The sequence below is a fragment of the Lissotriton vulgaris genome, chromosome 5 (assembly GCF_964263255.1).
Source record: "Lissotriton vulgaris chromosome 5, aLisVul1.2, whole genome shotgun sequence".
NCBI classification, from domain to species: domain Eukaryota; kingdom Metazoa; phylum Chordata; class Amphibia; order Caudata; family Salamandridae; genus Lissotriton; species Lissotriton vulgaris.
Window position 1 is genome coordinate 1936200276 of NC_141693.1, and position 14600 is coordinate 1936214875.

The 14600-nt window shown below is 47.3% G+C and overlaps 1 protein-coding gene across 4 annotated transcripts in view; it reads left to right on the plus strand.

Annotated features, from left to right (window-relative positions):
* Positions 1-14600, plus strand: part of EHMT2 (euchromatic histone lysine methyltransferase 2) — a 231504-nt gene that overhangs the window by 94429 nt on the left and 122475 nt on the right. For 2 of the 4 annotated variants that reach the window (XM_086924581.1, XM_086924582.1), the window contains exons 8-10: positions 4551-4724; positions 8446-8554; positions 9557-9667. In XM_086924581.1, the coding sequence (XP_086780707.1) occupies positions 4551-4724; positions 8446-8554; positions 9557-9667 (394 nt within the window). The remainder of the gene's footprint in view (positions 1-4550; positions 4725-8445; positions 8555-9556; positions 9668-14600) is intronic. The other 2 variants (XM_086924583.1, XM_086924584.1) reach the window with 1 other exon arrangement.

Below are 14600 nucleotides of genomic sequence, written 5' to 3' on the forward strand. Positions count from 1 at the left end.
CCCCTTCCATGCTCATGACGAGCTCAGCTCGTCATGAGGCACAGTGGAGCTGTGCTTATGACGAGCTGAGCTCGTCATGAACAATGATAAATCTTACTTTGTAGCACAGGAGGGGAAAAGTCACAGCAGCCAAGGTGTTAATGACAGAGAGGAGTCTACAATAATGCCTAGATTCTTGGCACTTAAGCAGGGAACAGGGCAGGCTCCTAGAGAAACAGGCCACCAGGCCTTTGACCGAATATCAAGCTTGTCTCCAAAAATGATAACCCCATTGAGACTTAGATAATTTTCCACCATCCATGCAGCTACCGCTTGCATTCAAGTATTAAAATTTGCTGCTGAGGCTGAGACACTCTCTGTGATGGAAATCAGAATCTGAGTATCATCAGCGTAGGACAGGACTTCTAAACCGAAAGACCTAACCACAGCAGCGAGCGGGGCTACATAGATATTGAAGAGTGGGACTCAATGAGGATCCCTGGGGTACTCCACAAAACAATTTTTTGTGGGCAGACAGGAATTGGTCCATCTTAACTATTTGTGACCGCTCCATGAGGAAGGATGACAACAAGCTAAGTGCAGATCCCTCCATCCCAATGTCCTGGAGCCTACCAACCAGACTACTCGGGGAGATCGTATCGAAGGCTGCGGTCAGATCAAGGAGGATCAGCAAGGTGGTGTGACCAGCATCAACCTGTTGCCGAATGTTGTTAAAGACAACGGTTAGTGCTGATTCAGTGCTGTGCTTCCTCCTGAACCCATGCTGTGAACCATCGAGCAGTTGATATTCCTCCAAGTAGCACCTGAGATGGCGGTTAAGGTGTTTTTCCAGGATTTTGCCAGGGATAGGCAACAGCGAGATAGGCCTATAGTTTTTGGATTCAGCTCTTACTTTTTTACTCTTACTCTTACTTTTATAAAGTAAAGTACAGACTGGACAATCAATTGAGTGTTTTTTTTGCGCACCTGCAAATGGAGATTACTAGCCCACACCACCTCCCTTGAGTAAGCCTCAGACTGCTCTGCAACGCTACCCTCTGAGAGTCAGGCGCTACAATTGGGTGTTTGGTTCCCAGTGAAGGACAAATGTAGTCATGTTACTTGTGCAGGCCTCACAGATGCTGCCTCGTTTTCCAACAAGGGGTTTCAGTCTTCCCTTATCTCGACGACTGGTTGTTGAAGGCGGGCTTGCCCCAGGCAGTTGTCTCCCACCTCCAGACTACGGCCGACCTCCTGCATTTGCTGGGGTTTTCCATCAATGTGCCGAAGTCGCACCCGATTCCCTCGCAGAGGCTCCATTTCATCGGAGCAGTTCTGGACTCGGCGCAGTTTCGGGTTTATCCTCGCGAACAGCGAGTCCAGGACATTCAGGCTATGATTCCGATCTTTCAGCCTCTGTCGCGGGTTTCGGTCAAGATGACCCTTCGGCTACTGGGTCTTATGGCCTCCTGCATCCTGCTTGTGGATCATGCCAGATGGCATATGCGGGCTCTGCAGTGGGACGTGAAGTTCCAATGGGCCCAGCATCAGGGCAACCTGTCAGATCACGTCCAGATCTCAGAGGGCACTGCACAGCAGTGGTGACTCACTAATCTCGATTGGGTCAATGGCAGATCCCTCTCCCTTCCCCAACCGAAACATACAGTTGTGACGGACGCGTCCCTTCTGTGATGGGGCAGCCACATGGGAGAGGTGGAGATCAGAGGCCTCTGATCTCCGGCGGAGTCCCGGCTCCACATCAACCTTCTGGAGCTTCGGGCGATTCGACTTGCACTGAAGGCATTCCTTCTCTTTGTCATGGGGAGAGTAGTGCAGGTGTTCACAGACAACACCACCACCATGTGGTACTGCAACAAACAGGGCGGGGTGGGGATGTGGACCCTATGCCAAGAGGCTCTGCGGCTCTGGGCTTGACTGGAATATCATGGCATGTCCCTGGTGGTTCAACACCTGGCAGGTTCTCTTAGCGCCAGGGAGGACGAACTCAGCTGCTGGTGCATGATGGACCACGAATAGCGTCTGAACTTGGACGTGGCGCATGGTCTCTTTCAGCAATGGGGAGAGCCTTGGTTAGATCTTTTCACCACCAATGAGAACGCGTAATGCCATCAGTTCTGCGCATTGGAATTTCCAAGGAGGCACTCGTTCGGCGGCGCTTTTCGTTGCGAGTGGAGTTGGCGGTCTGTTGTACCCCTTTCTGCCTATACCACTTCTGCCCAGAGTGCTGAAGATCAGACTCGACCTGGCCAAAATCATCCTTGTGGCTCTGGACTGGGCTTGAAGAGTATGGTATCCCGAGCTACTCCGTTTGAGCATTGATTCCCCCGATCCGTCTGCCTCTTCGGGAGAATCTTCTGTTGCTGCAGCAGGGCACGGTCCTCCGCCCAAACCTGTCCAGTCTCCACCTCCTTGCCTGGAAATTGAGCGGCGGCAGTTGATTTCTTTCGACCTGCCCCCCCCCCAAAGTTTGTAATGTTATCTTGGCAGCCAGGTGTCCCTCCACTAAGACGGTATATGCCTGCAGGTGGAATACGTTTGTGGCATGGTGCACAGCAAAGGCTGTGGATCCCCTTTCTGCCCCTCTTTCAGAGGTCCTTCTTTTTCTTCTTCTTTCTCTTGGCACTATCAAGGGCTATCTCTCGGCCATTTCCGCCTTTTGAAGGCTTCAAGATCCGCCTTCCCTTTCCAAGTCCCCTGTTGTAAATAGAATCTTGAAAGGCATCACACACATGTTTCCTCCTGTTCCTTTCGTGATGCCTCAGTGGGACTTGAATCTAGTTCTTACTTTTTTGATGTGTGCTCCGTTTGACCCACTTCACAATTGACCTCTTCGTCTCCTTACTCTAAAGACTCTCTTTCCTGGTTGCCACCACCTCTGCCAGGAGAGTGAGTGAGCTCCAGGCTCTTTCTTCTAAGCCTCCTTTTCTGTCTGTCCATCCGGACAAAGTTGTTCTAAGGACTCGTCCTTCTTTTCTGCCAAAGGTTGTCACTGCCTTTCACCTCGGGCAGAACATCACTTTGCCCACCTTCTTTCTGCCTACGGATCCCTCAAAAGAGGAAGAGCGGCTCCACCGTCTGGACTCAAAACATGCACTCTTTTTTTATCTGGACCGCACACAACAGTTCCGGGTGGATGACCAGCTGTTTGGTGGCTACTTGGGCGCCAAGAAAGGTCGGGCTGTGCACAAGCGAACCATCTCTTGGTGGGTCGTTCTGTGCATAAAGGCTTGTTACTCCTTGGTTAAAAAGGAACCTCCGGTGTGGTTGCGCGCCCACTTTACCAGGGCGACGGCAGCCACTACTGCTCTGGGACGGGGAGTACTCTTGCATGACATCTGTCAGGCAGCTACGTGGGCCTCGCTTCACACGTTCAGCAAGCACTACTGCCTGGACAGCCAAGTCCGGAGAGACCTCTTCTTTGGCTGTTCTGTTCTCCAGGACTTTCTGGTGTGATCTTGGTTCGCAGGCCCACCACCAGGGTTGGTATTGCTGGGGTATATATTCTAAGGTAAGCAATCTATCACTACATGTTTCTTTCACATGCACATGTTACTTACCTTAGATGACGATATATCTGTAAGAAGCATTAATAGTGACAGATTCCTTACCGCCCCACCCATTCTTCCCGTTCTGCGAACTGATTTCTAGGTCATCCCTTTCAGGGCCCTAGTTTCATGGCACCAGTGGTCAGTTTCTTGCATGGCTCTGCGTTCCTGGTGCGGAAAGTCGTGTACAGAACTGACGTCAACGCGCGTGGGTGCATCTAAGTAGCTCCAGTGACGTCATCCCGGCGCCAACGATGCACTTGGAGCTGCACGAAGACACCTACCGACGTTCAGGGGTACTGCTGACGAAAAACTTTCTGGATCCAGTCTTACGCCTGGGGGTAATTCTAATGTAAGGAATCTATCACTACTAATGTTTCTTACAGATATATCATTACCGAAGTTAAGTAACTTGTGCGTTAAATATCATAAACCTAGGATGAGCTTGTATATAGTCATAGAGCTGCAGATTTTGTGTTTCGGAATCCTGAATTATTGTGAACCGCTTGCTTACCAAAACTACTTAGTCCCCTAGTGATGGGCCTTAGAGATCCAAGCACTGATGTTTGGCTAGAATACAATAGTCACTGCCATGCACATGCACCTGTCCGCTCCCATGTGAACTGCCCTACATGTGTGCCACTCTTTGAAACCTTTGCCTAGAGGTTGACCAGCTTGTAGTGTTTGCTTTGAAAGCATCAGAGAACCTATTTGATCAACAAACTGAGCTTGCTAAGCCAAAGCATACACTTTTCCGGGATTTGATGTTTACTTTAAACTATTGTACAGCATGCATGTGACAGCAGCGCGATGTAAAAATCTCTTAAATGGCATTTTTAAGGGGTCAAGCTTGTGGTTGAGGTCCGGAAGAAATGGAGAGTTGACCTTGAAAATGGGAGCTGTGATAGAATTAGATCCAGAACAAGAAAATTGCACACTTAAGGGGATGAGAAGTGTGCACAATAGATTCCTGACTGACTCATCTCCCTGTTATATTCTATTCAGTCTGATGAAGAGGTGCCCCTTGACCAGATGAGTGGAGAGGAGGAGGAGGAGGAGGAGGAGGAAGAGGAAGAAGAGGACGATGAGGAGGAGGAAGAGGTGGGGGAGGCGGGAGAAGAGGAGGAGGAGGAGGAAGATGATGAAGCCGATGCAGGATCTGGAAACCTGTCTGACAGGGTAAGTGGCTGGAGTTGTTTGTGGAGTTATCTCTGTCCCGTGCCACTGGCCTGCATTTAGGCACATCTGTGGGCTGACCCAAGTGTCAGTCAGAAATGCACAGGATTGTGGGAAATAGGTTTCCAGGCATCTTTGTGCACTAGTGCATACATGTATGTTGTGGCTACTTTGTCCAGCTGTCCTTTAAAACAGGCTTTGAAGCATACTCTCACCTATTGGAGAGCTGACGCACCTTTCACTGTGAGCACGCCACTTTTTTGGGGGAAGTGTGTGTTTGCCCATCTTTTGAAGATTTTGTGCATTACAAGTGCACAGGGATGTGTTGGCCTTAATACAGGTTGTGAACCATTCTCTCTTCCAACAAAGATTCCGACTTGTCTGCTCCCATGCAGATAGGGCTACTACCCTATCTGCATCGGTCATGTCACTGACACTTCCCACCTTGCTTAGGTTTATAGTTGTCGCATTACTTTGTTAGATATATGTGTCTATTCCAAACGTAGAAATACATGTAGAATGCTGTCTTTGGCTTCATCTGGATGTGTATTCCATAAATGAATACCTCTTTTAGTGTCCGTTTATATAGTCCGTGTTAGACTTGGCATCTTTTGGCATGTTTCCCCTGAGTTTTTGCTTTCTGACCTCCTGGTTTTGACTCTGTTTTTGCTGGCGTCGTGTTTCTGCGCACTTTTCTCACTGCTGATCAGTGGTAAGGTGCAAGTGCTCCTGTGATAAATTGTGTTATGGATTGGTGTTTCCATGATTGGATATTTGATTTGCTTGTTAGTCCCTGTAAAGTGCACTGAGTGTGGCAGGGCCTGGGAATCAAATGCTGTGGGCCTGCAGCACTGATTGTGCCACCCATGTATAGCCCTGAAAAGGTAACTCAGACCCGCCATTGCAGAGTTTGCGCGCAGTTTGTAACTGCCATATGGGCTTGGCCAGTGCACACACTTGGTAGTCCCTCACCTTCCCTTTCCTTACATGTCAGCCACCCCTAAGGTAGGCCCAAGGTACCCCTGGGTGCTGGTGCATTGTATGTGAAAGGAAGGACATGCCCTGGTGTGTGTGGCATGTCCTGATAGTGAATTACGGACAATTTTGTTTTTTGCTATGGCAAGGCTATCTGTTCCCCAAAGGACAGAATGGGGAGTTTGTTTATAACATCTCAAACACATAACTGACCCAGGGAATTAGGTAGGAAAATCAAGTTTATCATGCCTGAACTCAGAATCTAAAGATACATCTTTAAGGGAAGGTGATTTTTACATTCTGTGTTTGAAAATACCACTTTTAGAAAGTAGTTATTTTCTTTCTCAGTCATCCCATGTGCCTTTGCTGGAATGTGGATTGCCTGTCTGGGTTTTGGATGACAGAAGGCTGGGGAGCAGGAGTGGCTCCAGATAGTCTAGGTGGGTCAGGAAAGTACTGAATTGACCTGGGCTGCAATTGGGGAAGGGGGAGGAGATTTCCTCGCACCTCAAAGGACCTGGCCTGCCTCTGACCATGCCACCTCCTGCCAGGAAGTCACACCAGAGAAGGCAGAACTGGTTCTGGCTGGGCACAGACACTCTCTACCTAAGAGATCAAAGGCTTTTGGGATATAAATGTATAAAAATAAAGAAGAGCTGGAGAAGCTGTGAAGAGAAACTACCACTTTGCTGTGTGCTTTGCTGTGTTGGCCTGCTGTGGCTACTTCTGTCTTGGGCAGTGAAAGGACTGGACTGGACTGAAATTTCTGCAATCTACTTTTGTGAGTTTCTCCAAGACGCCGCTGCCAACTCCATATCCTGAAGGCATGCAGAGGGCACTGCCACAACGCAGCACCGCAACCCTGGCCTCACCGACGCGGCCTGCTGATGCCGCCACCGAGCCGCTGCTAGAACCGCAATTTGTGGGTACCGCACTCCGCATTGCCTCACTTCACGACAATGTCTTGGTATCCCGGACGACGACGCTCTGACAAAATCTTCGCCACTGTTTGCACCGTGTTTCGAGGCCACCGCTCGTAAAGTTACACGACTCACCACCCTCATCCCGCACCCTGGCCTTGGCCTACCGACGCCGGCGCCATCGACTCCAGTTCATCAGCCGACGACAGCGCTTCTGCAATGACTACGCCACTGCTTGCACCGTGACCTGCCTGCACCACGACTAGCACCGTATTCACTTCGCACTGTGATTATACAAGAAAATTTGAGAGGTGCACTCAGTGAAGTCAATAGTACAAAAAGTTCATAGATTTCGTGACTCTTCGGTTCTTTCTTTAATGTGTTCATTATTTTCCTTGTTTTTTTTTTTTTAAATACACTGGCAGCGCAGTGCCTTGGGAATTTCGCCAGGGCATACACTTCGCACTGTGACCCTGGTCTCACCGACGACACCATCTGATGCCGCCACCGAGCTGCTGCTCGCACCGCCACCTGAGGGCACCGCACACCGCACCGCTGCACTTCGCACCGCAGCACCTGACTGCTGACGCCAGCGCTCCTGACTCCAACAGAGAGGAGTTCGATCTGCAACGCGTGTGACTTTGAGAGCCCCGACGACTCCTGCAGTGCTTTCGGAAGCCCAACGAGAGGTCGCTGTTTGCGGGTCTTCCCGACACCGTAGCTGACCCGCAAAGCCGCAGTCAGCCAGAACTCTTTGGATTTCTTTGCTCACGGAGCCTTGATAGCCCCGGACAGAGCTATTGACATCGAGGGATTGTTTCTCAAGCATATTTTGATAACTGAAGATTTTTAAGTACTGTATTGTGGATTTTTATCGTTTTTGGTCTTGTCTTAAGTGTATAAAAATATTGGATATTTTTCTAAACTGGTGTGGTATCCTTTTCTAGTGCTTATACTGTATTACTGTTGGTTATGTGCAAATGCCTTACACAATGCCTCTAAGATAAGCCTGACTTCTAGTGCCAAGCTAACAAGGGGGTGAGCAGGGCTTATTTTAGGACTGTCACTCTCTTATCCTGACTAGAGTGGTGGTTTCTGCCTGGCTTTGGCACATGCCCTAGCTTACTAAAAATCCAATTTCTAACAGTCAGCGATATAATATATAGTCATGTGTTCATGTAAAGTAGCCTATTTTTTTCAAGCTGTCCCATTCCTTTCAGTTAGTCAATCCCTTTTTTTTAACCGTATGGTTATTCTCCACTCAAAAATACTTGGTAATACTGCCCCCTTCCATTAGGGCCAGATCTTTCTACAAGTTCTGTGAATAAAACCTTGCTTATAACTGCCCGCCATCTTCTCAATCATGTCTTATATTTATCTAGAAATGTAGATTCTGGAAGTGGAGCAAGCTACTTTTACCAAGAGCTCCTCATCAGTGACTTCTTTGACATATGATGACTAAGTCCGCTTTCCTTGAAGCACTTAGTCACAATGTAAATAATCAAGATAATGTTGCTTTATTTCTTCCTTGTTATTAGCGCCATGGAAATTTGGTGTATGGCCCGTAAAAAAGTAAATAACATAAGTTATCTACAGAATACAACTAGTAAGTGCTGGTGATCCAGGGTTAATAGACGTCTCTGCTGGAAGCCCAGGGTTTATGCTGCAGGGGTTCTCTTCCACAAAGACAAAAAGCTATGATATATGGCTTTTGCAGCGGCATAACTGTCACTCTGCTTGTTGGGCTCCAAGGTAGATTTATGTGATTTTTCTTCCTCATTTTGCTGGTATTTGCCTTGGAATGCTTCTTACCATCCTTGTTGTCTTAGAGCTCTGCCAGCCAAAAGAAGAAGAGCAAGAAGAAGTGGAAGAGTGACAGCCCCTGGCTTCGGCCATCCCGCAAACGGAAAAAAAAGGACAGACCAAAGCCAAGTCAAGGTAGGAGCCTCATGGCAATCATGGGTGGGTGCAGGAGATGGTTCCAGTAGGCGGTGTTGTGAAAACATGTCTGGTTATACAGTCTGATAAAAAGGCACCAGTAGTCAATACATTTATGCATACCTAACCACAGACAGATTTTCATATCAGACTTCTATGGTTGGAAGGGAGAGATCTGCGGTTGCTGGTCGTAATATTTACATATTGCGTATATAGCTGCACCATAATTAATGCCCTGGATTGCACATTGGAAGTGAGGAATGTTGGCAGACATTGCCGTTGAAGATGTTCATAGTGCTTCCTTTAAGAAGATGTTGTAATATAGGTAGTCTTAGACAATGCCGCTGATCATGCTGATAAATTGTGCTGCCTGTAGGAGGCAGCAGGCAAATATAGCTGCCCAGTTCATGGTGGGATGTGGAGTATTGGGGGAGGAGGAGGGGCGGTGGGAGGCTGGTTCAAAGCAGCAGCTGCTGCGGTGATTTATGAATGGTTTGTTTTGGCTGCATCCATTTGTGTTGCACACAAGCATTAGGTTGCAAAGCTGTAGTCGTCATTGACGGTTTCATTATTTAAGTGATTGCGATAGCAGTACACTCCATAGAGTTAATAATGCTTCATAAGGGGGTGTTTGTGCTCTGCACGCTTTAAAGGAGGCTATCCCCTGTAGCCTGCTTTTCCTTTATTTATTCTGTACTTCAGTAGATCTCCTGCAAGTGTCGACCCCTTTGGTATTGAAGGTTAGGTTATGAAATGTGTATTTCAGTTAGTCAGTCAAAATATGTGTATTTGTAAAGCGCACTATCACCCGCAAGTGTATCAAGGCGCTCCTAGGTTCCTTTCCTAAAGCTTCCTGTCTTAAATTTTGAACAGCATGCACATTTGATCACCTGGTGAAGTAAGTTTTTGGACAATTTGGATAATGATGTTTGTGTCTATCTCTTGGCTCCCTTAACTTATCACTCTTAACTCTTGCACACCTTCCACATATTTTGTCTACAGCAGGTGTGAACGGAATTGCAGTGGACCACCAGATCCCTAGCGAATATACAGAGGTCCCGCTGGGATCCCTAGAGCTCCCGAATGAGGGGAACCTCTCCCCACATCAAGCAGGTAGAATTGAACTCAGATTTATTGTGCAAATATTACGGTGTAGAGATACGGAGGAGTCAGAGGATGAAATGTTTCTGGAGTGACCAGATATCCCCCAATGTCATTTCACACTGTATCTGTTAGGATGAGGAAGGTGTGTATGTGCATGTGTGTGTGGCACAGAGGGGGCAGGGCATGGAGTGGATGGCAAATTAATTGAACTCTTTCACTGGAGCCCAATATGATCTAATAAAAGCAACCCTCCTGGGGACAAAGCCCTCTCTGTAAGGCTATGGAAAGCTGTACCACCTTATCCCTTCTTTTCTGAATGGCTCTCTATTGTTCTGTAGTGAGATCGACAGACATACAAGTTGACTCTAGGTGCTCCTATTGTTTTTTCAGCATCACAACTGTGCTGTGATTTCATAGGGCATCCATCCTGTACCCCCGTTTTAATGAGAATAGTTGCTGTCTTTTTTAACTTTGGCAGTGCTGTAACTGTGCAGTAGTAGCAGCTTCGTTTTTTTGCAGGGGCACATCTTTTCACTAATTCCCCTACAATATGGGCTGGTGAATGGTGTGCTTCATTTGGACCCCGTGGGTAGGTACTGTACATACTGCATTTGTGTTTAAGCTGGTTTTGTCTTTCGCTGACTTTGCAGTCGTAAAGCACATTCTTCGTGTCCTCCTACCTGGTTCCAGGGTGAGGTTTTATTTGATTTGATTTTAATTTTTGAAGTGCGACGTATGCCCTAGGGCAACTTGCCACTGCCTGCAAACTAAGTAGGATCAGAGAGAATCTACAACGGGAGCGTGAAAAGCCAGGTTTTGAGCAGCTTTCTGAAAGCCAGAAAATTGGAAGAGTTCCTCAAAGAAACTGGCATTTGATTCCAAAGGCAAGATGTAGCATGAGAAACTTCTCCCACCCCAAGAAACTTTGTGAATACGAGAAACTGATAACCTCATTGTTCGCTGAACGTAGAGACCTGTTAGGAGTATAACATGATAATTTGTTCCGAAGTGATTCGGGCCTTGGAAATACACTGCTGTATGAGCAATACAAAGACCTTTAAAAGCTACTCTTTTTTTGACTGATAACCAGTAGAGCACATCTCTAGCTTTGGTCACAGACTCAGACTTTTTAATATCTTTCAAACCCCTAACTGCAGCATTTTGTAGCCTCTGGAGCCTGCTTAGGATACATCAACCTACTGTGCATTGAAATAATCTAAGTTATATAAAACCAGTGAGGAAACCATGTTTTTTTGTAACTCTAAAGTCAAGACAGAAAAGATTTCCCTCAATTTTTAAGTGTATAAAAACAAGAGGAGGAAAAGTAGTTGGTGTTATCCTTGAAGGACAGCTTTGTGTCAAACTTTATTCCAAGATTCTTGGATTCGGACACTGGTAAGGGAAGTGAACCAAGAGCATCCGACCACCAGGATTGATTCCAGAAGGTGGTATCCCGCCCATAAATAAGGACTTTAGTCTTTCCTGCATTTAATTTTAAGCAATGGTTCCCCATCCATTGCAAGACGGCACTCAAGCATTTATTTATTGAAACACGAAGCCACCTCTTTTGAGTTTGTCAATGGGAAGGATAATTTGAGTATCGTCCGCATTGCTGTCTCACAATGTGGCTAGTGCAGATCCAGATCTCAGTCTGCTGCCGGTAACTTCTAATCCCACAAAGTATAGCCAGTGACAAGAAAGGATATGTGTTCAGGATTAGAGGAACTTACAGATATTTAAATATTGCAGATAGCTTCGCTGGATTACCTAAGTTATATAAGTGCTGGGCCCCTCTTCAGAACTGAGTTTGTTCTTGGTCATCTGTACAATGTGTAGGAGAGAAAATATTACCAGGGCAAGAATCTGTGTAGGATTTTTATCCTCTCTCAAGACTTGGCCCAAATCTCGGAAGCCTGCAAAGTCTTCATACGGATGACCTCTTTCCAGAAGAAAAACTTACTTGCCTGCCCATATGCTGCATTGTGCTTTTCAGGAGGCATGACCCAAGGTAGACCTGCACACGTTCCCGGTGACTGATGACGTACTTGAGCACAAATTAATAGACTGAGCCTGCTTGGCTGTCTCAATGTCACTCGTGTGTAGCTTCACAAAAGGAAGCAAGAAATACAAACCAACATCTTTATTAAGGGATGCCTCCATTGCTCCAGATCCTCATGATGGGTAGTGCCGGTAGGAATGTGCCCTACTCCGCCTAATTTTGAACTAATGCTGTTGGTTTTTTGATTGTAGTTCCTGGGTAGTGCCCTGCAGGCCCCAGTGTGTGTGCTCTGACCCCCTCTATCCCCCCAAAAGTGTATATACGATTGGCTAATTCCCCATTGGCATATTTAACTTACCTATAATTCCAAGTATATGATACAAAAGTGTATCAAAGGCTTGTAAGTTGTGTCACCAGTGAACTGCAGCACTTGTGCACCCCCTGCTTTGACAGAGGGGGGAAATATGGCTCTAGGTCTGCCAGAGCAGCCTAGTCAGATAACTTTTAAACTGCTAAATCCGACCTGGCAAGAGGACCCCCTTGACATGCCCCAGACAGTCTTATTTACTATCTGTAAGTCACTCCTAAGCCAGGCCTTAGTAGTCCAGAAGGCCTGATATTAAAAAGGATTTCATTTACACTTTACGTGTCCTGACAATGAAAACTCGAAATTGTTGTTCTCACTCTAGTAAGGCTGGTAGTCCCATTGACTGGCATGGAGTTATACTAGCCGACACGCTATTGTTGTACATAAAGAAGTTCTTGAGTCAGGAATATAACAAGCTGGATTTAATAAAGCTTAGTTCCAGTTCCAGTTTCAAGTAAAAGAGTTAAGATGAGAACAACCCCACCAGGAGTGGCCTCCCTGCCCCTCAGCCTGCCTGCCATCAACTGCCACGCCACACACCAGCCAGGCACCCAAGATTCTATGATGACATCAGGCATTCCAAGACCCACACCAGCTGAGCAGCAGGGAAGTCACCCAAGCTAAATATAACAGCTATGTGCTAACTTCTATTTGGGACCACCAAAAATTTTGATCCAAGGTACTTTAGGAAGTCACCAATTTGTTGCCCAAACCTCTGGTAACCCCTCTTTTAACCTTTCTTGACTGTCTGCAGCAGATTTTCACACAAGAAAACAGACTCCCCTCTCTCCCCCTGCTAGGAAGTGTGACTCACTCCACGAAACAGGGAACAAAGAGAAACCTTGGTGGGTGGAGGTGTGCCTTCCTCTAGCAGGATGGTCATCAGGCGGTGGACACAAATGGCCAGCTTCAAACAGGTATTTTCTCAGTAAAGCAAACGTGAGTCACACTTTTGCCTGCCCCCACCTTTTGTGTAGGCTGACAAACTGGTATTTCCTCCAGAGGAGGAAAACCTGTTGCAGAGCTAGTTTTCCAGGAGGAATGGTTCATATTATTGGGTACACCACAGGGGTGTACTCTGTGCTCTTCACAGGGGAAGAAGGCTTGCCCTATCTAAGATTTGGGTGGAGAAGGTTATCCTGGAATTGGTTGGTGTAAGAAAATGCCCTCTTTTTGCATGGTTGCCCCAACGTTTTGCTAAACTGCTGATGTTCTTTGACTGAGTGTATGTATGTATGTAAGGGATTTGTAAAGTGCTGGAGTCACCCCCGTAGGGGTATGTCCACGCGATAGAAGAGAGGGTACTGGAGATGCAAAGATCACACCCAGAATAATTCCGTCTTCAGGAGTTTCCTGAAGCGCTCAAAACTGGAGCATTTGCGCAAATCCTCCGGCAAGGTATTCCAGTATTTCGGAGCAAGGTAGGTGACAGTTTTGCCGCCTTTTCGTATTTTCCTGACGCGGGGAACCACTAGCAACCCTTTACCTTCAGATCTAAGTAGACAGTTTGGGCAGTAGACTTTAAACTTATCCACCAGGTAGCTAGGGCTCGTACCATAAAGCGCTTTATGGGTGAGACAACAGAGCTTTAATTTAATTCTCTGGCGCATAGGGAGCCAGTGAAGTACTTTTAACAACGGCCCGGGGAGGAGCGAGGCAGCTTTTTGAGAGCTAAGTGTGCCCTAGGTTCCTGCCAAACAGGTACCCAGGGCCTGTGTTCTTTCCCTAAACTGCATTAAAAACAAAACTCAATTGGCACTCTTTGGCCACAGATCAGTCCCTTGTAAATGGTACCACAGGTACTGTGGCCAGGGAAGGCCTCCAAGGGCTGCAGCACTTATTGTGCCACCCTTAGAGGACTTGAACCTTTACACACACACCCTATGCAGGCTGCATGTTGTGGTGCAGAACAAAGTGAAGAGTCGACATTGCACACATCTATGTGTGTCATGCCTACAACCCACTGCCCTTGCATAGGACAGCCACCCCTCTAGCTCGGTGCACCATACCAGTGGTGAGGGTACAGGTGCATGAGCCCTGTACCCCTACAGTCTCTAAGCCAATTCTTAGACATTGTAAGTGCAGCCATCCCATTTAGAGTATATGGTGCTGGGAGTTTGTCATTACGGACTCCACAGCATCATAATGACTTAACTGAAAACTGGGAAGTTTGGTATCAAACTTCTCAGCACATTAAACCCACACTGATGCCAGTGTGGAATTTAATGAAAATGGCACTCAGGGGGCATCTTAGAGATGCCCCCCTGAAAAATAACCTAGCACTAGGATCCAGGCTAAGTGGCTGATCGCCAGCTCCCACCACCAGACATGTTTCTGGACCCCTGGGTAGAGAGCCTGCTGCTCTCAGGGTCTGAAACCATGCACATCCTGGGATGAGGTGCCAAGCCTCCTCCCCCAGGATGGGCAGGGTCCACAAAGGGGAAGCCCCCACCGATTCTGACTCCCACTTTGGGTGGTGGGAGAATCGGCGAGAAAACCAAGTGAAGAAGGGAGGTGTGCCCACCTTTGCCAACCCCACCCCTCAAGTGGGGGAGGCGAGGTGAAGCACAACTCTC